This window comes from Aythya fuligula, chromosome 11 (genome assembly GCF_009819795.1).
Source record: "Aythya fuligula isolate bAytFul2 chromosome 11, bAytFul2.pri, whole genome shotgun sequence".
NCBI classification, from domain to species: domain Eukaryota; kingdom Metazoa; phylum Chordata; class Aves; order Anseriformes; family Anatidae; genus Aythya; species Aythya fuligula.
The window spans coordinates 2,351,661-2,372,928 of NC_045569.1; the positions used below are offsets into that span (position 1 = coordinate 2,351,661).

The window sequence follows — 21,268 nt, forward strand, 5'->3', positions numbered from 1 at the left end:
CCTGAAGTCACTTCAAGACACAGACGTACAAACACCGCATACCGTCAGTGCGAAAAGGAAGGTTAATTTACTGAGGGTGATTTATGACTTCTCATTAAGTGTCATTTCGTCAAGTATGCAAGCAGATGTGCCCCGTGACACAAACAAGTACTTTAAGGGTACATGCTGTTTGCTTATGACTGAGTACAGAGAAACTAGGACACATTTTCATTATCCTAGTCTAGGTCCTCGTTACGTACGCATACAACTGCAGTTGTATTTGACTCATCTGTTACCAAAAGAAACCTTTTCAGGACACACAACTAGAAACCACAATCAATCTCCTGCATGGTTTTTCCCAAGTCTCCATCACACAAAAGCTAACCTTTCAAAAACCCAGTGTAACAGAGGGAAAAATACTTAAGTTGGAAATGGATTCAATAATATTTGGGCTTTGCCCTTCTGTAGCAACAGCCACTTGAATATACAAGACAGCTGGATACATATCATCTGGAAAGTCTGGTCTCCCTCTCTTTCCCTGGCAGGCTTCCTGGGGATTTCACGAAGCAGTGGCTTCTCATCCCAGCTAAGGGCAGTGTTGAATACACAACATGCACGCTCATTCTTTCTCCATTCTTCATGAGATAAGGGTGTCATACTCCCACATGTGAAGGTCACCCTCCATAGTACTGACACTATGAAAACAGTGATGTAAAGAAAAACATGAACCAAGACAAGACAGCAGAGAAACCCAGATCTTCGGCAAGCATCATGAAGCTTCATTTTCATTATTAAATATATACCTCAAATATAATCAAACGCTTCTAGCTTTATTTCTCTTATTTACACAGTTTAACACGTAGCATAAACTGTTTATCTGACTGTGATTTGTTTTAGGAATACACGTATTGGAAAGCATTTATATTCCCAATGTAGCATATCTCTAGTAAAACTTCATATAGCCACCTAGTGGCCTAAATGGAATTGATCTATTAAAAATATTTAGGATTACATGAAGATCCTCCTTATCTAAAAATAAAACAAAAAGTACATGTTCCATAGCTTTTGCATATATTTAAGATATAAATGCTAATTCGTTTGCACAGTACATCCTTTAGCACAATCTGAAATCAGATATGGGGGGGGCGGAAATTATGTGAACCTAATGAAAAGCAATATTAAAGTGGCCCTTTAGGAAAGAAAGAAATGGAGGGAGCCAAATATGAATTGAATCAATGATCTGAATGCATGAGTAAGAAAACAAACATTCTGCGCTATGGTCGCAAGTGGTGTTAAATCTGTATGTGAGGGGAAAAAAGAAAAAAGGGCACCATCAAAGAAACAAAAGAAAAAAGCTGAATGCTTGCATAGTATGAAATGTTACGGAAATTCAACTGCTGTCCCCATTTTCAATAACTTAAATGAATATCACTTAAAAACATCACACAGATTAAAGACATCTGTATATATTTCAGATTTCAATATTAATGCCAAAAATACATAGTATGATTTTACATAGGATTTATGCTACATTAGAACACTAAAGACAAACATCACTTGAGTATTAAATGAAACATTAAATATTAAATAACTGAAAAATAAAATAAAAAGTGTAAACACTAAACTAACTTGGGAATTTGCTATTGCAACACATCCAATGAAGTGGTTTTAAACAGTACAAAAAGATTAGATTTAAGTACGTTTCCAGTCTACTTGGAATACACAAAGCTCATTCCAGAGACCTTTTACAAAACTGGTCCAGGATCACATAAGAACCTTCTCTCTCGAGCGCTATTTTCATTCCTTTACAGATTTAATTTTGTACTGTCAACTTTACTGATCTTCCCTTGTAAGGAGTAATCAACAGTACAATGAATACTTTAGTTTGCCATTGTTTGCTAACATCTTGGTGAAAACTGAGGATTTGTTGGAGATTCAGTGTAAGATTTGAGTTCGTATGCAGCGCCGCTATCAACTTCCATGGACTTCCGAGAGAATAGGAGCCTTACATCTCTGTGGAGGTAGATCTTTCCAGATTTAGAACTCTGGAACCTGAAAAAAATATGAATATCTGTATTATATATAACAGGAAAAAAAAAAAAAAAAAAAAAAAAGAGAATAACCTTTAATACTATTGAATTAAATGCATTCCTTTCAGAAATTAAGGCCAAAAAACATTTGACCACAAAATTAAAGAAAAAAGAGTAACATTTTCTAAACGTTTTCTATCTACTGCATTTTCTCTGGCATTTGAAGGTTCTGTTCCTCACCACAAATACAGAATATAGCTTTGAAAGTGGCATGGGATCTTTGAAGTTCATGCTGCATTTACGTACCGTCAGAGATTAAAGTTCTCAGGCATCTAGAAAGCCAAGAAGTGCTCTTAAGCGAGCACTCCGAAAAACGCCCAAAGAGTGGCCTTGATATACATATCAAATACACATGTCAATCATACAGATCTCATTGCTCTCTGAAACTTAAAGCAAGAAGTTTACCAATGCTTTATACAACATGCCAAGTTTAACTCTAACCTAAGCAGCAGCAGGTACGGGGATCTCTGCAAGCAAGCTGACAAAGAGGCAAGGAATACGGAGCCATTTCAAAGAGTTGAGTTTACTGGCCCAGTCACCAAAGGAAACAGTGGCCAGTTTCTGGGCTCATTTATTTCTTATACTGTAGCTGAACAGCCTTCAAACCTGCCAGAAACGTGCCAGTTCACTTTCACTGAGATTTAACAGCTATAGATAAAGAGACACGATTTGCATTTCAGAGAACTGAGTTCTGAGTCTGCACCTGGCAGAACTTAATTCCCTTTCCTCACCCAGGAAGGGCAGGGGATCTCAAGGACTCTCTCTTATGGCCAATGAGCATCATTATCAGTATGTCATGGTAGGGGAGAAAAGCTACTGCTACTGTGTTAGAAATAAGAGCTTTTTCTACTGTAAGGACAAAATTACACGACTATAAATGCCGAGAGCACATTGCTCACATCAAAGTACACACTGTATTATTATGGGTACTACAATTTGGACAGATTTTTAATAAGCATTTATTCATTGAGTGCACCGAAGCAAAAGGAGTCTCTGTAATATACACAGACATAATCAGATTGAAATTCTGGGAGGCACAAGAAAGACAACACAAGATCCAGCAGGCTTGAGCTGTCTGGGGGCAGGCAGGCTGTAGAATTGGATTGTGTGCCAGCCACAGCTTCGTTCAGAGCAGTGGAGCAGAATAGCCCGTAGCCACCCCACAGCTAGAGAGAGGAAGTTCTCTGTCAAGGGCATGAAATGTAGGGGGGGGTCTAGCAGAATGCTCCTGCTGGCCCACAAGGAGCTCCTATCCATCACTCGTGCATGGTGTTGTCAGTGGGGAAGCTCTTCACCTGGCAGCCAAAGTAGTTTCTGTCTAAGGGGGAGACTCTGAAGGAAGGCATGTGAAGAAAGAGTAAAAGAGGTGAATAACAAACTGAATACCTAAAAAAAAAAGTTAAGTCCGCACGCAGCTCATAACACATTTTTAAATAAAAATGGTACTGAAACACCTTTTGAAGCTGAAGTATGATTGATTACATTAGTCACAGTATGGCTAGATCTAGTTATCAAAGCACCATCGTAAAGTTGACCTGAATTATCCCCTTTATACACATGGATCTATCAAAATTTTTTTAAATTATTTTTATTTTAACTTCAAGCTCTTTATTTTCTAGCAGTGAGAATCCTGCAAGATTTCCTTTGCCCAGTAAATAATCCTTCCCTGTAATCTGCCTCATCTGAGCATGCCATTTCACAAGGACTGGAAGAGAACAAGTGGGAGACAGTAACAGAGTTTGGGGATTCCTCTAGTTTCTGCTTCCATTGCTTTTTTTTTTTTTTTTTATTTAAAGGAATATTTACCATAGTAACTGGGATTTGTAACTTGTTTTTCATATGTGCAAATACATTGGAATAATCAGGAGACAATTACATACACTCTTGTGGGTGTTGGTGGAGCGGCCAGCGCAGGACTGGCTCCAGAGCTGTGGCAGTTCCAGTAGTTTTGTGTAAGAAAACCAAGAAAAACACATGAGATGTGTTTCCTCGGACAGATGGTGTCCTAGGAACAGCACCAATAGACAAATAGAGGAAGACTTAAAAACACAGTAACAGATGAGCTAGAAAGTCTGTCAGGGGAAAGAAACTTTAAGTGATGAACATTACTGGAGAAATGACTAACACAAGCACAAAAGCCTTTACGTATATTATGGACCATTACAAAGAATAAATTCATGAAGAACAAAGTAAACCCAAGAAACAGGCTGCAGCAGTATGTTTTTATGGTTACCCTAAGACCTTTCCTTCTGCAAGAAGAAAAGACAATACAACAAAAATCATTAAAATCTAAGTAAATCCATAAATAAAAATCAGTAGGACAACACCACAGATTGCTAGATCACAAAAAATGCTTAGAGATCAGAAAGATCAAAAAGCAGCTAGCAAATTAGTGACAGATACCTCCAGCTTCCACTGGTAAACGCGTCATACACCACATCACAAAAATATTGCAAAAAAAAAAAAAAAAAAAAAAAAGAAGTGTCACCACCCTGAGGAAGCACTACTGAGCAACTGGTTTGAAGCGTCCCCTCCACCTCGCCTTCAGGAACATCTGGCTAATGAAGAACTGACCACTGTTAGCCATGAAGCAACAGCAATTACGCTCCATAGAATTAAAAGAGGCAACATGTCAGTAACCAGGACTGTTGGCCAGCTGTAAAAACTTTGAAAATGCTGAGCTGTGGGCAGGTCAACTGCTTCATTGCAGGGGTGCCAGAACACAACCCAGGAACCAACTGATGGTCGTCACCGTTACAGGACAGGGCAGAAGCAACGCGTGAGCAGAGCTGGACTCCCGGCTCCTACCTTAACGCAGATTTAATTACAACACAAAAAAACTTTGCTTGACATGCAACAACACAAAATGTATTTCCAAAGTATCTTCAAGAGATTTCTTAAACTGCGGATGCAACTCCCAATGTCTGTGCAGTGAAGAAATCTGTGCTGGCCAAGCAAGCTACGTTTGATGTCAGTGCCGCACCCGTACAGATACAGGCTAACGGCACACTGAGCAACCCTCAGACAGACAAAACTACGCTAGTAGAAGCTGCACACACACTGTATCTGACACTTGAAAGACTGCTTTAGAAAATCTGGCTGCCAACGTTAAGTTCCAGACCTATGCAAGCATTTTTGCTGAATTACCACTTGAAAAAAAAGCTTTCATAATGTGAGTGCTGACAACTATAATTAAGGCCTCACAAGCAGATGCCGCCACAACGCAGCTTACCGTTTGTGACTTCTTTTTGTTGCTGTTTAAGCAAAAATTTCAACATGAAAACAAGCATCTTAAGCTTACAACAACTGCAACTAAAACTGAAAGGCTGTTTTAAGCCAACCTGAGTAACAAAAATAAAAAACACTATTGTTATTGTTTTGTATAGCAAATTTTCAGTAAAATGGGTTTCAGGGAACTTTGCTGCTTTTAAAAATGAAAGATTTTAAAAACAACATTACAAGTGAATAGAGCCTTTTATCTAGGCTACATGCTCTTTTTCACAATTTACCCTAGAAGAAAAAATGTATAAGGTGGTTAAGTCAGACACAGCAAGTTAGTGTGACCTGAAAGGACAAATTTCAAACCAGACTAAAATTCAGGGCGAAAACAGTTCAGCATCCTCATCGTGACACTATGTTCCCACTCCAGTAAGCCAACACTCATTTTTTGACTGTCAACTTTCATTTAATGAAAAGTGTTGGTCTGGAATCAGTCAAAGACGAAGCTGCGTTTTGAAAGTCTGCTGGGTAGAAGTCAATGCCTCTAAATAGGGGAAATAAGCATCAGAAGTAATTCCACAACAAGTTAGATATTTGACTGTTTAGTTTGCTAGCTCTAAAATGTCAGCAGTCATCAGGTTTTGAAGTACTACAATGAAATCACTGGGACTGCATGGATGCGGTTCGTTTAGTACAATAATGCTGGCAAAAGTTTGCAAGCTGCCAAAGGACAAAGTACAGCCAGCATTTCTCCTTTGCTTCAAATTGCAGTCTTCAGAACATCCAAAGAACAGTAGCACAGCATCTGGTTTCAGGCAGTGCTTTGTCAATCATTCAAAGAAGATTGTGTGAATATTTTATAAAGTGAAAGGCACGTCAGTGGTACCGCATCACCAAACAGATATTTACATTTTACCAGTAAACACTGCGCTTCGTTTTTAGTAGTAATTCCAAATGCTTGTCATGTTAGAACCTGTTCTGCTGAACGGGCACGTGTGCACACTGGCCACTTTCTCTACACTGATCCTTTTTTTGGCTTCTATTGTGTAACAGGTTCACTCACTATTTCTTTTAACATCAGAAAGATACACTGCTCCCGCCAGAATAAATCTCTGTTCATACGAAAACAAGTAATTACAAGGCCATACAAATGCTAAGAAAGAGCTTTATTTTAATTTTGTTCCTCCCAAGCAGGATCCAATTTATTTCCAATTTATTTACTAGCTTTCCTTCTTCTATCATCTACCTTGAATACCAAATTAAGAGCTTTTTTTTTTTTTTTTTAACATAAACATGTAAAAAGAAAGGCAGGCTGGCAAAGGAATCAAGAGGGATAAATTTTGGCAGATATTTGGATTTATTTTTACATTTTTTGTTTTTAACTCCAAGAAGCTTACCTCAGATGTATGAGGTAGCGAAGTAGCCTTTCTTCAGTCTGTTGACTATTTTCTTTATTGACAGTCCGCTTGATTTCTCGTCTCACAGGAACAGAGAAAGTTCTTTGCCGTAGGAATGTTTGATGATTAGCTGGCATCTCTCTCAAGTCATAGATCACCACAAACATCTTCACCACAGTTTTGTTAGGGTTAAATAAGGTCTGGGGTAAAAAAAAAAAAAAAAAAAAAAAAAAAAGGTTCAATACAACTCTTTAGAGATGAAAAATGGAAAAAAAATATTACCTGCCAAAATACTCACCATCCTCTATGCATTTTGTTCCTGTGTCATACAGGAACGTTTGTGGAAAAAATGTGCAGCTTTTCAGTTCACTTTAACACTTAAGCTACTAGAATTATTTATTTATTTATTTATTTTAATATAACAGTAATCATTACCTGATCTGAAACACTATCAGGACTATTATTACTTTGCTAATCTACATTCCCCGTTTTTATTTTATTTTTCTAGTCAGACTTTTGTCTGCGCTATTCTGGAGATACACTATGCTTGCAGGAAGCACATGTGCAGGCTCCACTTTTAAGCTTGACATTAGCAATGTGTCACCTTGGACTGGATTCTTAAAAGAGACAGACCACTGGCTCTAAGCAGTGGCTGTGATACACTTTCTGATTTTATTACAAAAAGCAGGTGGCTTTTAAAATGTTACAGAATTTATGTAAGACAGTATGGAACAATCTGAACAGTATGGAGACAACCTGCAAGTTGCTTTTTGAAGGATTTCAGAATTTGGATTAGCAAATTACTTCATTACTTCTACAGCGAAGGGGTGTCAACAAATAGCCCAAACTTTAATTAACTTATTTGAAACCACTTCACAGCATGGATGGGCTCAAGTGTTTGGAATCACAAATTACATCAATGTATACTTTGAATAATTAAAATACTACAAGCTTCTATAGAAATTCAGTTTTATTTTCCACTGTTACCTTTGTGTTCATCAGTAATAAATAATATTTGCATTAATTTCTTGGTATCAGTGATTTAAAGCACCCATATCTGCTGCGTACATACCACTTGTATCGTTCCTGAAGGCGGTACCCGATAACCCCTTTTACCAAGGGACTCCAGAGTAATTACACCCTGAAAAGAAAAGACAAATATAGTTAACAGGGTGTGATAGAAACAAATCAAAATGTTCTATTCGTGTAATTCTACTTATACATTGCTGATTGCTTTTAAGGGTAAAAACTGAAGAATAAAGACAACACTTAAGACGCAGTTAAAAAAACAGTAGGGATCTTTACAAATACTTTGGCAGATTATTAAAAGCTGTACAATAAGGAGTACATTCTCCTCTTGAAACAACTTCCAAGTTTCCACATCTTCAGACTAGCAGTCAGGGAGCTATGGAGAAAAGAGCTTGCTTTTTAAAATGGCTTTTAAGCTAAAATGAAAGACTTGCCTTTCCATTTTTATATGGCCTACAACTGTGCCAATAATACTTCTATCCTCAAAGAACTAATTTCTGCTTTTCAAAGGACAGCAGATGCACTTAATCTTCTATTCTAATCCTAAACTCTAGCAACAATATGATCTGCTTTTGTACCAACTGGGATCTACAGAGCATTAGAGCGTCCCACTTAGCATCCATTGAGGAATTTGCTCTGCTCTGACACCGTTGAGGTCACCCTTAAGACACTGCACCAGAGCATGCACTCAATTAAACTGGGGTGCACAACTGGTGTACTGTACTGAGACAGTTGAGAAAAAAAAAAAAAAAAAAGAAAAAAGAAAAAAAGAAAAACCCAGAGCAAAGAAACTGGCTATACAAACAGAAACAATGTTTCTGATGATGGAGGCAGTATATAAATGTTGTATTAATCCTGTGAGACTCAGGCATAATAGCACGTTTACAACATGTGGAAAAGCCTAAAACAAAGAAACCCTGGTAGGGAAATAAGCAATGTCACTTTAACCATTTGAGGAACATCAGAATCCCTTCACCTCCTGGAAATTTACGTGAAATAATCTAGAAAGATAAAGCAAAAGAATTGATACTTCTCTGTGGTCAAAGGAAGATATAGCCAAGTTTGCAAGCTTAACTTGCAAACCCATTTCATTTCATTTTCTGAATCCACTTTAAAACAGAAGGGGTAAGTGCAAAGTCTAAACATTTACTAGACTATTTACCATGTATGAGATCTGTCACCCAGGTAACACTGAAGTTACTTAACAGGCGTTCAGAACAAAATTAGCTGTCTGATTCAATGCTAGCATCCAACAGACCTTTGCCTTTCACACGGTAACAGTTTTTAGGCAACCAAAAGCTGTTGTCACTGTAGAAGTGCAGAACAGAATTACTACGTGGATATCAAGAACAAAACTACTGTGCCAGCGTGAACACCAGCAAACCAAGCAGCTTATGAGAGCTTATGACATGTCACACTAGCTGCGACAACATTTCCTCAAAAAAAAAAAAAGCTAAACAACTTAGACAAGGAGTCTAAAGTCTCCATCCACAACTGAACCTTGGCCTATACACCTAAGCCACTTGCTGGCGAAGCAGTTAGCTGCCCTGGACAGCAGCTTATTTGGACAACAAAATGTATCCTATAACCAAAACGTATCCTGTACTCCAGCTATTGCCTCACTGTCTATTTTAAGTATGTTGGATAAAAAGAGGTAGTGGAGGTTGATCACTCCGTTATGGAGACAGACAAATACATTCAATATCCCACGATCAAAGCAACTGGATGCTTTGCACAGCAACGGGAGAAAAAGCACTAGCTGGGGAAAGGGAGAAGGGAAAGGAAGAGAACTGGATCACAAGCAGCTGGAAATACCCCAGATCCCTCCAAAGACTCACTCCCTGAACTCTTCACTCACCTATCTCCACCTATCAGAATTTAATGCCTCTGCAACCTGTAGCTGGCTGCCTGTGAAAACCGCAGGGTTTTGCTGTGCCGGAGGATGAGGGGAAAGAAATTCTCACCATGTTCTACTACCCCAGATGTACCTGCTCAGCTGAGAAACTCTGCATTGCTCTGGGTAGTTTATGTATGATAAGCTAATTACAAAACATCTCAGAAACACATTTGATTATTGTGTTAAAGTATAAGTTAGACAAGTTCACCTGAAAAGCTCGTGTGAGGTTTGTTCCAGCCTAATGGTTTTAAACAGAAAAAAAATACATTTGACCATACACTTACCATGTAAGGAGAGGGTGCGTTATCATCCGAAACGCTGTAGAATGACACTTCCACTGGCAGAGTCATGTGAGTGGGACAAAAGACTCCACTTGCTCCCACTTCTGCTGTAAAACCCTCAACGATGCCTAGTGGGTCTAAGCGAAAATTCAAGACAGACTCCTGAAAAACAAAACACATACAGCTTAGGTTGGGAATGATTCAAAATATAGCAAGACTATGCACGCAGCAAATTAAGACAAGTTTTTCTAAGAACTTGGTCTTAGTTCTTTCATAAGGTGACCTACCAAAAAATTGTGGCAAAAAGGCAAAAATTAGGATGAACAGGGGAACATTCAGCAAGATGACAGTGGTCTAAGAGAAAGCATCAGGAAAATCTTATCATAGTCTTCCTGAAAACTGTGCAAAAGCTCACAGAGTTTTACTGTAGCAGGATCTATGTGTGACTTTCCTTAGCATACACTATATGTGAAAGAACAATAAACTAATCAGGGACTTTACTCAACGTATTCACTCCATATTTAATGAAATACTGTGCAACGCATAAGTACTTTAGGCATTGACACTTGATATGCAACATGAAGTCAAAAGCTGGAGGCTACACTTGAAATACATTTTTTACTACACTGATGTCACCTAGCTTTAGTGACATACTGAGTAAATTTTAAGAATGAAAGTATGAATCCATTTTTCTAGGTATATATACTACAACACAAACAATAACCAGTTGTTAAATCTCTTAAGCCAACAGAAAACCTCCCAACTTAACCACTGTGAGAATTAAAACTTACAAAATTAGAGATTGAGTTGCTTGTATCTGAGAGAGATGTCTGCAGAGCAAAATACATACCTTTATAGATGGAAATTAAAACAAATTTCATTTAATTTAATTACGAACTTTTACACTGTAGTCAGGCTGGAATTATCCACAGCAATGCACTCTTAAAAAGCAGTACAGAAGAGTAATAAAAATACCACAAGACTTCTAGAGAATATGCATTACCTCAAAGTTTCCCAGAAGGCTAAGACTTGTTACTGGTGGAGCGCTAGAACTTAAAAATGGTTTCCCATGGCTCTCTGGATCACTGTCTCTGTTTATACATTGTTGTGGGCTATCAAAAAAAGGAGAATAAACATATGGATGAAGACATTTGCTTTTGTCTTCTGGGTATAACCAGCTCTAAAAAGAATCACTTATTGTATTACAAAATATTGTCCTAAAGCAGTAACAACCTGTTAATACCTTTGCAAAACATTTTCTAGGTAACTGAGAAATACTTTCACAAGTTTTATATTAAAAGAGATACAGACAACACAGATTTACATTGTTCATTAACTCCACTAGTAGGAACTGAACAAAATAACAGAAAACTCTCTCCCACATGTAGTTATTTGTTTCATATCCTGAAGTTTCCGAACTACCATATTAAAGCTGCTTAAGTTATAACATATAAATGGTCATGACTGGTCCCTTTCTAAAGGTTCTCGGAACAAATAAAGGCAAAACGTTTAACCCAATCAACTCTACTCACACAAAAATTACACTGTATTGAAAAAAATGTTTTTTCACAGAATGCAGAAACTTTTCTGCTGAATATTCCAGTGTATCTTACATCATACTGGGGGGTTTTGTTCCTGAGCTGCACTGATCTGGGGACCAAAGGAGAAATTTGGCTACAAGCCATAGGCCGAGGGGACCCAGCATCCACTCTGCCCTGCTGTGGAGAAGCCAGAGCCACAGCAAGCCACAGCCATCTCACATTCATGAAGCAGGCTTTCAGACAAAAGATTTCAACAGGCATCTTAAAAAGACCATGGAGACTATCTACCACAGTCCAGCCTGGTGCCACATGAGCACTTCTCATGCCACAGACAACATAAAGCAAACATAGTCCCCTCTAGTCAGCCAGTGAGACAGCTCTGCAATGACTCCATGTTGCAGAGAAACAAAATCGCCAAATCTAGACTTTAAAAAAAAAAAAAAATTTTATAACAATCAAAAATAAAAGTAAAATTGGAGATTATCTGCTTCTGATACACAGTCATTTTAGTTTAACATATGAAAATTTGGAATCATGAAAAAAATCCATCAACTGATGCAACACACTAAGGGTTGAAATCTACTGCCTACGTAATTGCAATGAAACTTTTTAAAAGTTATTTCAAAATAAGGATTCTTATGTTACACCCATATTTCGTATTTGCTAATGTGCTTGCTGTTGCATACAGATATATATGTGTGTTCCATTTCTAAAAAAAAAAGTCTCAAAGTTTCTGGTAAATAAAATGTACCTTCTTGCAGACAAACATTTCAACTGCAGCAGCGATGAATCCAGATCAAAGCACCCGGACTGTGTTTTTCTTTGAGGAACCTCAAAAGGGAAATAATATGCTAATTTGAAAACTGTACCTCCAGTAAAAAAAGTTTTGGCAAGTAAGCACAAGTTTGCCAGGAATTTTCATGACATTACAAAATCAAAAACAAAGGAGAAGAGTGTCATTCTAAACGTAGTGAAGAAAATACCAAAATTAAAGACTGTAAATTCTGATAAACAGAACTACTTTAAAAAATGAAATAAAAATCTCATCAACGTAAACAGTCAGGAGCTTCCAAGAAAGGATGCGAGGTAAGCAAGAAAAAGTAATTTTACCCCCAAATCACTGTCCAGCTCATTTAACAGGCTGAACATCTCTTTGCAGCAGTGCACAGCATCAAAAATAAACAAATATTTATGATTTCCAGTGATTTCGATCAGAGTTCTCTGAAGATACCACATCCTTTATAAACACTAAAGAATGAAACACATCGTATGTTGATTACAAAAGATCACTGCTTCAGCAGCTTTAATCCATACTGCCTTTTCCTTAGAAGTCCCAAACAACATTCCAGGAACTGTAACAACGCCTTCCTGCATTATCACAGCTGTCTTGTGTCACTTAGTCATGCAATGACACCTCTGGATGCTGAGAAATGCACCGTACAGGCTGTTCACAGAAACAAAAGCTTTAGAATAATAGGCCACCAGGTATTAATAACTCATACAAAATCTCTTAAATGACAAAGCATTAGCTTACACTTAAAACAATAAGCTTCAAAATACTTTTTGTACTCTAAAATATCACCAAAGAACTGTTTGCCATAGAATTTTTGATGTAACCTTTTGTCAGTCTTGAGAATGCAAGAACTCTTCACGATTATTCTTCAACTTCACTCACACATTAACTCTCAGGTTTCCACCTGCAAAACTAATCACTCTAACACAAAGTAAACAGAAATGCCACCTAGGCATCTTGCTTCTGTAATGCAGATACTAAAGTTATACAATACCCCCTTTCTCATTTACAAGTTAAGACATAATTAAGTTGCAGCTTCAACAATAACTTACAGGACTTGAAAGTAGAGGCAATCCAGTTCTAGGATGAAAAGCCTTGGTTGAAGTTCCATCCAAGGATCGAAAGTTGTGTTTCCGCCATATATTTGTGTGTTTTAGAGATGGTGCTTTCTGCCAGCAAAACAGATTGACTCAAGATATTAACGGGCTATTTCAATGGCCTATCAAGTTATCACTCGCTTTAACCGAGAAGACTTCTGCAGCCAGTGAATCTGCATCACACTGGTGCTTTACTAAAAGTTCTCTTTGACTCAATCTACAATCACTACAGACTTTCAAATGACCACATAGCACATTCAGACACTGGTACGTTTATACAGGATGTCTAACTGCCTACAGAACCTGTCATTTCTAATGCTATCACAATGAGCAGAACAAGACAACGCTGTTCTTGATGTTAAATTTATAATGAAGGATGGGTGAGGGAAGCACCATTAGGCCAAACATCACTTCAGACCTTGAAGCAGACAACAGTCCCATGCTGCTTCACAGAAGTCAGACATAAACCCTTCCTCCTACCACCCCTAGCAGATAGGGGATGCAGTTACAAGCCACACGACGGCCAGCAGCTAAAGGAATTGCTCTTTGTGTCTCTGTTTACCTGCACATCTGGGTTCTTCAGTCGCTCACACCTGACTGAGCTGTCTTCTGTAGATTTCTTCTGAGAAGTGCTTTGGAAATCAAGGCCTACTGGGTCTTCATTCTCATCATGTGCAGTTTTTGTTTTCTCTTGTTTGTTTTTATTTTTGAAACTGTCATGGTCTTTATTTAAATAATTTTCAATACTAATAAGCTGAGTATTTTGCTCATAAATATTTGTTTTTTTCGAGTCTTTATCTAAACACTTGAACTCATTCTTGTGCAAAGAGTCAGATGCCTGCATCACAGATGCTTTTTTTGTACCTTCAAGTATTCTGCATTTATCTATCTGTAAATTGTTAAAACTGTCCGTGTTGTTGTTCTCACTAACAACTGTTCTTTCTTTAAGTTTATTTGTGCAAATCTGTTCATCAATGCTGCTAAAATTTGAACACTGTTTAATTCTATTGGTTATCTGGTCTTTCTGCACATAACCAGAATGTATTATTTCCAATTTATCTGGCAATTCAGATTTATTTTCTTTAACACATGATGATGATGTGTGCATATTAGTAAATAAATGAGAAGTCTTATTTGAAGTCTGATGAAATGCGTGTCGGACAGCTTCATTGGGTTTTGCTAAAACCAATTTTCTTCTTGCTTGGAGTTTCAGAGAAGCCTTCGATTCACCATCAAACCTAGAAGTACTGCTAGGAGTATCAGGTGTTTTCATCCTTGATTTACTGCTGTCTTCTAGCAAAGAAAAATTGGATTTAGCAAAAGAAACAGAAGACGGATCCTTGCCTTTCTTCAGCAAATTTTCATCTTCATATGTACTTCGGAAAATTTTTGAAGTAACTGGGCTAGTTTCACATGCTTTGAATGGACGTCCCGCAACATGAGAAGTAGCTGGATCGCAATGAATCAAGTGCTGGGCAATCCTTGCTATAACCTCCTGCCGCTCCTGAAGCAGAGAATCGATGAGAGGGTTTCCCTCTCCTGCAGAGGAACGGCCACAGTGGTTCACTGGAGCACGGGGATCGAGCCTTGGGATCTCTGGTATTGCTCTGGTTTTGCCTTCACCACCATCTTCTTGTATTGCTTTATCTAAGCTGGCAACAGAAGCAGGGGAGGTTTCCTTGCCTCTCTTAAGCAAGTTTTCATCTTCGTAAGTACTCCGAAAAGCTTTTGGCATAGCTGAGCCAGTTTCATGTTTGTTGAAGGGACGTCCAGCAACAACCGGTGAAGTAGCTGGATCACAGTGAATCAAGTGCTGAGCAATTCTTGCGATGACTTCTTGTCGCTCTTGAAGTAAAGAGCCTATTAATGGGTTGATTTCTCCGGTGGGCTGATGAGAGCAATGACCATTTGTAACACGGGAATCAGTTAAAGAAAAGGTTTTAAAAGTTCTGACAGCTGTTTCATGAGATTGTGTCTTATTGTCTGCTGTAGCATTATAGCACTGAGCTTTAGATTGTGATGCCCCACAGTCAGATCCAAGGCCAGTAGATGGATAAAGCTTTAAATTTCTGATAGATGTAGTAAATTCGGGTGTCTTTTTTACATTAAGTAGGCCTTCAGGTGTCATTGTCCACGCTTGTTTCCCACAGACACGCTGCGAACTGGAGGTACTGCACTGCTCTGCTGCACTGGATTCACTGCGCTGATGTAACTTGCGCTCTTGCATTTGCTTTTCGTAAAAGCTAAGGTTGGTGTGAATACTACAAGTCAGAACTGGGTAGTTCGATTGTCTGGGCAAGGACTGGACACTGACTCTCAAGGCCACATTGTGAGAAACATTAGGAACAGGAAACACGTGCTCAGTTGGTGTCTGGGAGAACGTCCACTGAAAGTCCACATCTGCAGCGCTCACCCTGAAACAATACAGAAGAGCATTTATAGAAACATGCTGCCACACTTTGCAAAGTACATGAACTATACACAACCACCAGAGGGCTGGGCCAACGATGTGGCACCCTCTGAAAACAAAGAGGAGAACAGATGGGAAGAATTGTTTTAAGATGAGTTGCAACAACTGGCAAACAGAAAATAAAAACAACTTGCTCCTCAAACATACCTGTACAGAATGTTACGGGGAACAGCACCATGTGAAACACTCAGCCATGCACTCAGTTGAGAGAAGAAAACAAAAGAGCGAACAGCCAGTAAAAGTGTCTTCTCTTCAATGAATCGATCTCCACTTCTAAAATGAATTAAGAGAAGCGCAGAGACGTTAAGAATATACAGAGAGAACTAAGAGAACCAGAACATAGAATACTATTAAAACTAAGCTTTCACAACAATATCTTTTGCTGTCCTCTTCCCTTTCTCCATTTATACTTTTAGCTGTCGGGTAGGTCAAGTATTTTTCAATATCTTGTAGGAAATTACAGTCTTAAAAATATACTTTATTTTTATTTTATATATATTATACACATGTATTGTTAAAGCATTTTGCATTAAATACTGGAATATAGTATTGTATACTGGAATAATATACTTACAGATTTTCATTCTGAAAATAAAACATGGCTGAGTCAAAGAAAACAATGAAATTCCAAACATTTTGAAGACTACACAGCCTGATTTATTCCTACTTGTATAAACTTTTATACAACTTAACAGAACACATATAAAAATGACCATTTTCAGCTAGGCACACTACATACTCTGCATTGCACAACGCAGAAATTATGGATACAGCAAGAGTAAGATTAAAAGATGCTCAGATTTCACTAGTAAATAGTGATTTGGTCAGATCCTGAAGTCCTAAAAGTAAAAGGCCAATTCCAAAACAGTAGCCAGCTACTTTAAAGAGATTTACAGGACAAGATTCTCGCAATTATCAACTAATCCTAACATCCAACTTACTGTCGAGGAACTGGTTCCAAAATCCACCTTTCTAACAGCAATGCATCTTGTTTGATTGCAGGATCATTTAAATCATTCCCCTCGGTGTTAGGCCCTTCATCGCTGTAGCAACAGTCTGGAAGCAACATCACTTCTACCATGATCGGAATATTGTTTTTCCACAGCAGCATAACCTCAGATCTGGTTCGCCTGGCTTGACGACACTGAGGGAATAAATGCAAGCCATGAAAATAGTAGCCACATTTAAAACTACTTTTAAGATGTATTCCAAAGAACTGAAAGAAGGTAAGGATCAAGTTCTGAAGGCTAAGTTTCATCAAATCAGAGGTAAATACTGGAGTATTAAATGAAAAAGTAACAAATCATTTATGGCTGCTGTTCGAGCAACTGCATAAAAAGAGCTCACATCAATTTTCTTCAACCACCATACACTGCACTACTCTCTCCACAAGTCACCTTCAGCAGCATCTTAAGAAACATTGTGGTTCTGAGCAGGCTAACTTCTGCATGAATAACAGTGTAAAATCATACACTTTTTACTTGCGAGATGGGATACTCCAGCCTTAACCCAAAAGAGACTGGCTAGATTTGATGGTGTTCCTGCTTTTTGGACCATTCACTTTTCAATACCACCTGGAAGATCAAAAAGTTAGGCAAGTCAGCCTACATTTTCTCAAAATAAGAACAAGAATGCTAAGTATAGCACTTGCAATTTGCATGACAAAGACTGAAATAGGTACTGCATTCAGGTAGTCTGCAGAATTTCATGTTCAACGATAAAAGGCTTAATGATCTTTCATTTTAAGGACAGATCTGATCTATTATTAGTATAATACTAAACTACAGACTTGTTTAAATGCAGAACTGTCATAAAGTAATTGTTATTCGTGCTTAGCTGTGAATCTACCAGGACTTCTCATCTGATTTTGATCGCGGTAGCAAGAACAAAGTCCACAATACTTGCGATGAAATGGGTACCATCATACCTGAGCCACTCTGTCACTGCATTCATGCTTAGTTGTTGGGGGCTGACTCGATTGTGCTGGAGGACAGTGGAAGCCCTCTGTTCTGCCCTTTATCGAATATTCAGGTGTTCGACCTTCAGTGATCAGCAAGGCCAAGGAGACCAGGAACTCCTCAGCTTCATACTCGAAGTATTCATCTAAAGTATCTGTCAGTTCAAAGAGATAAACATTAACATCACCTACTGCATAACAAGTGTTTGACTGTTTGCTGCCCCTGCAGTTTGTTCCAATTTATACCTCAAACAAGAGGTATGGAAAATGGACGTTTGTATCAGGCAGACTGTCCTCCCCTTAGCACCTAAATGATCACACCACCAAAACAAACCAACGGCCTCAGCCCATAACTTGCCACTGCAAGCAGATAAAATTACAAATACTCTCTAAAGAAAGCTACATGTAGTAACCGGCCAAGTCACCAGACTTCATCAGTGCCAAGAAACAAGTGTTTGTGTTGTGATCCACGGCTGAATTACAGCTTTTCTGAAAGAAAAAGGCTTCCCAAGTGCTAACGGAAGCAGCCTAATGGCAGTATGACTTGGCATCATTAATATCATACGACAGATATAAAGGGAAGACGATACATCATATAGTACATTAAAAAAAATGAATAGCAAAAAAAAAAATAGTAAGAGTTCCTTCTGTTAGGAAAAGTGGGACACAATGTTCTTTAAGATTTTTATTGAGAGTTCCTCCAGCTGAGAGCTGGAGGTTATTGAAGAGAAGGCCATTTATAGTTACCATTAACAGCTTTCAAACATAGAAAAGGTTCAGGAGGAACGTACAGAATATTCATTGTTTTGTACAATGCTCAGTCTAAACTTGTACAAAGAATTAAAACTCAACAAGTCTCTGTAAACAAAGCAGCAGCTGTCATTGCTCCTCACGAGTTACACTGGCACACGATTCCTGCAGAGCACAATGCACAGTCCCCTGTTTCATGGCAGTCTGTAGAGCACCCTGCTCCCCCCCAGCTTAAGGGTGTCACACAGCCCTCAAACAGACTCCAGTCCAACCAGGGCATGCCATTCCCCCTCTGCTTGGAAACGCTCAAGGATCAAAATGATTTAGTTACTGAAGAGGTTACAGAAAGATCTCTTCAGAGGAAGCTAAAATACTTGACTTCAAAGTCTATTTTAAGAGTAGCAAAATAAAGCAGGTGGAGGCAAGACTGGCAGCGGTTCTTTATTTTTATGCTTATGGGGAAGAAAGGCACATGACATCTTCACAATTTTAGCACGTGCCCTGTGTCATCCACCGACACAAAACTGCCAAGATGGACAAGCCAAGTCCCGCTTTTCTCCATTTCTATTCCTGTTTTGATTACCATGGATAAATACCTTTCCTCTTGGAGAAAACCAGACTCAAGAGTCTATTTTTTTGTTGCCTTCATTCCCTAATACCAGGGCGTTTAGCAAGCATGGCAAGACAGACTTGAGAAATCCATATAAGGGACGTATTAAACAAAAACTCCAATTAAACGCCTAATTACCTGCATATGCAAATTGCAAAGTATGTAAAACTAGCTTTTGCATGTCCATGATTGCCTAGTTCGGGCTTGTATTCCCCAGACCCCAGGGCTTGCAGACTATTTGGAGGGATCTGCACGAGGTACCCGGGAGAAGCCAGCCCACTGCCGGGGAGCCAAGGTCATTATCCCAGCCCCCATCCCTACAGACTTCCCCCCACCCCTTTTTTCCGTGCCAGCCTGCGGCTCCAGCCACGGGGGTACGGAGGGACGCAGGCAACTGCCCAGCCCCAGCTGTGTCCCCCCCCAAAAAGGGGTCTGGACGAGCTGGGTGCTGCCAGCAGCGCTCACCTGGCCACCAAGAGCAGCCAGAGGACAGATGAAATCCCCCAGAGGACCCCGAGAGACACACACACCATACATGAAATCATCATTACAGTGGTCATTCATCTGACAGAGGGCAGAAAATTACTAATAAAGGGAGCATGAAAGATTAAAGGAACAGCAAATAACAGAGGACAAGCCTCATGTGTAGTGATATGAGTCACCTCCAAAATTAGGCACCTGCGACTTTTTTTTTTCCCCTGTCAAAACCCTGGTCAACAACAGGTAAGTCATACCTGCAGAACAGGGAAATGGGATACGGAAAAACTCTGAAAAGCATTTAGCTATTACCTGGCTGCCAATACAAGCATCATGCTCATCCCCGCGTGCCCAAAGATCCCAGTAATTTTAAGGAAGTCACACTAGGACAGATCACTATTGAAGTGCTTCTACTCCGATGTAGAAGTTTCAAAAACCTAGAAAGTGCTGAGCAGGAGAGATGACAACAAGGATGGCTTCACGTTTAGCAGCTGAAACAGGAAGGGGAAGAAAATATTCATCCTTAAGAAAATATGAGAGAAACTGTGTAGTTAAAATATGCAAAAATACTATGGTTTAAAAAAAAAAAAAGTTAAAGAGCTGGATCAAGATGCATGTGTTTATACAGGCAGATCCTACCTTAGACAAATAGCTTCTTAAGGAACAGGAGTATGCACAGTAAGATGCGATACCTGATAATTTTCTCTAGAAAACTTTAAATAGCAACTAATAATAATAAAATAGATACGCCCTGTAATTAACACTAACAGCTTATCATGGGGAGCAGCAGACCTATTGGTTTGCCCTGTCTTTCAGAAAGGATCTGAATTTGACCGAAAGTTTTTGGACCTGACACAAATTAATGGGTAAGATCTATGGCCTGAGTGCTTCCTCACAGCTGGCTAGATTCAGGCAAAAAGCCCACCTTCCTTACACATTCAAACCACCTGGTACTGAAGCTCACACTGTATACCTAAAACGCCCAGTTTCTTCACAGCCATCACGCTGACATAAGCCAGAGACTGCTTGAGCATGTCCAAATGCCAGATCCACCTAGCGAATAAACAAGGGAGATCTATAGCGCAGAGCACCTCCGGCAGACGGTACTCCAGGCTCCCAACACACGGACGGTGTTACTCCACATCAACAGACAAGGCAGAAGTTCAAGTTCAATGCACAAACACTGCCTGTGCCCTGGGCCAGCCCTGTTGTTTCACAAGTTGCCGGTTCCCTGCCTGGAGCACGGAAGGAGACCAGCTCGCTTGACAGACATCTGCACTGGCTGCGGGACACAAATAGGATGTTCCGAAATGGAAACTGCATCCCCTGAAAGGATGACAGGCACCAAGTGCTGAGCTAGGAAACACGGCTGTTTTCATAACAGCATTACGAGGGCAAGGCCAACGCTTAAAACTTTATATCAACAGTACAACAATCGAGGTATTCAATCTTTTTTTATGCAGAAATAACAATGGATATTGAGAAATGCACTTTCCTACAAATTTCATGTGGCATATTGACTTTTTTTCAGCTCCACTAGATTTCTATATTATCTAACAACTAATAGTTTTAGGAAAGGAAAAAAACAGCAATGAATACTGAGAAGCTGGTAATTGTTCCTACACAACAGGCACAGATGATGCAAGTTGATGTAATTGAGGACAAGGGTGGAAAGACATTT

The 21,268-nt window shown here is 39.1% G+C and overlaps 1 protein-coding gene across 3 annotated transcripts in view; it reads right to left on the minus strand.

The window, feature by feature from the left end:
* Nucleotides 1-1,425: 1,425 nt before the first annotated feature.
* Nucleotides 1,426-21,268, minus strand: part of FAM214A (family with sequence similarity 214 member A) — a 43,749-nt gene continuing 23,906 nt past the window's right edge. For all 3 annotated transcript variants that reach the window (XM_032194602.1, XM_032194600.1, XM_032194601.1), the window contains 11 exons: nucleotides 17,721-17,905; nucleotides 16,735-16,937; nucleotides 15,941-16,066; nucleotides 13,886-15,737; nucleotides 13,279-13,395; nucleotides 12,185-12,264; nucleotides 10,896-11,004; nucleotides 9,896-10,054; nucleotides 7,758-7,826; nucleotides 6,686-6,885; nucleotides 1,426-2,031 (listed from right to left, as the gene is read on the minus strand). In XM_032194602.1, coding sequence (XP_032050493.1) covers nucleotides 1,878-2,031; nucleotides 6,686-6,885; nucleotides 7,758-7,826; nucleotides 9,896-10,054; nucleotides 10,896-11,004; nucleotides 12,185-12,264; nucleotides 13,279-13,395; nucleotides 13,886-15,737; nucleotides 15,941-16,066; nucleotides 16,735-16,937; nucleotides 17,721-17,905 — 3,254 coding nt within the window. In that variant the 3' untranslated portion in view covers nucleotides 1,426-1,877. The remainder of the gene's footprint in view (nucleotides 2,032-6,685; nucleotides 6,886-7,757; nucleotides 7,827-9,895; nucleotides 10,055-10,895; nucleotides 11,005-12,184; nucleotides 12,265-13,278; nucleotides 13,396-13,885; nucleotides 15,738-15,940; nucleotides 16,067-16,734; nucleotides 16,938-17,720; nucleotides 17,906-21,268) is intronic.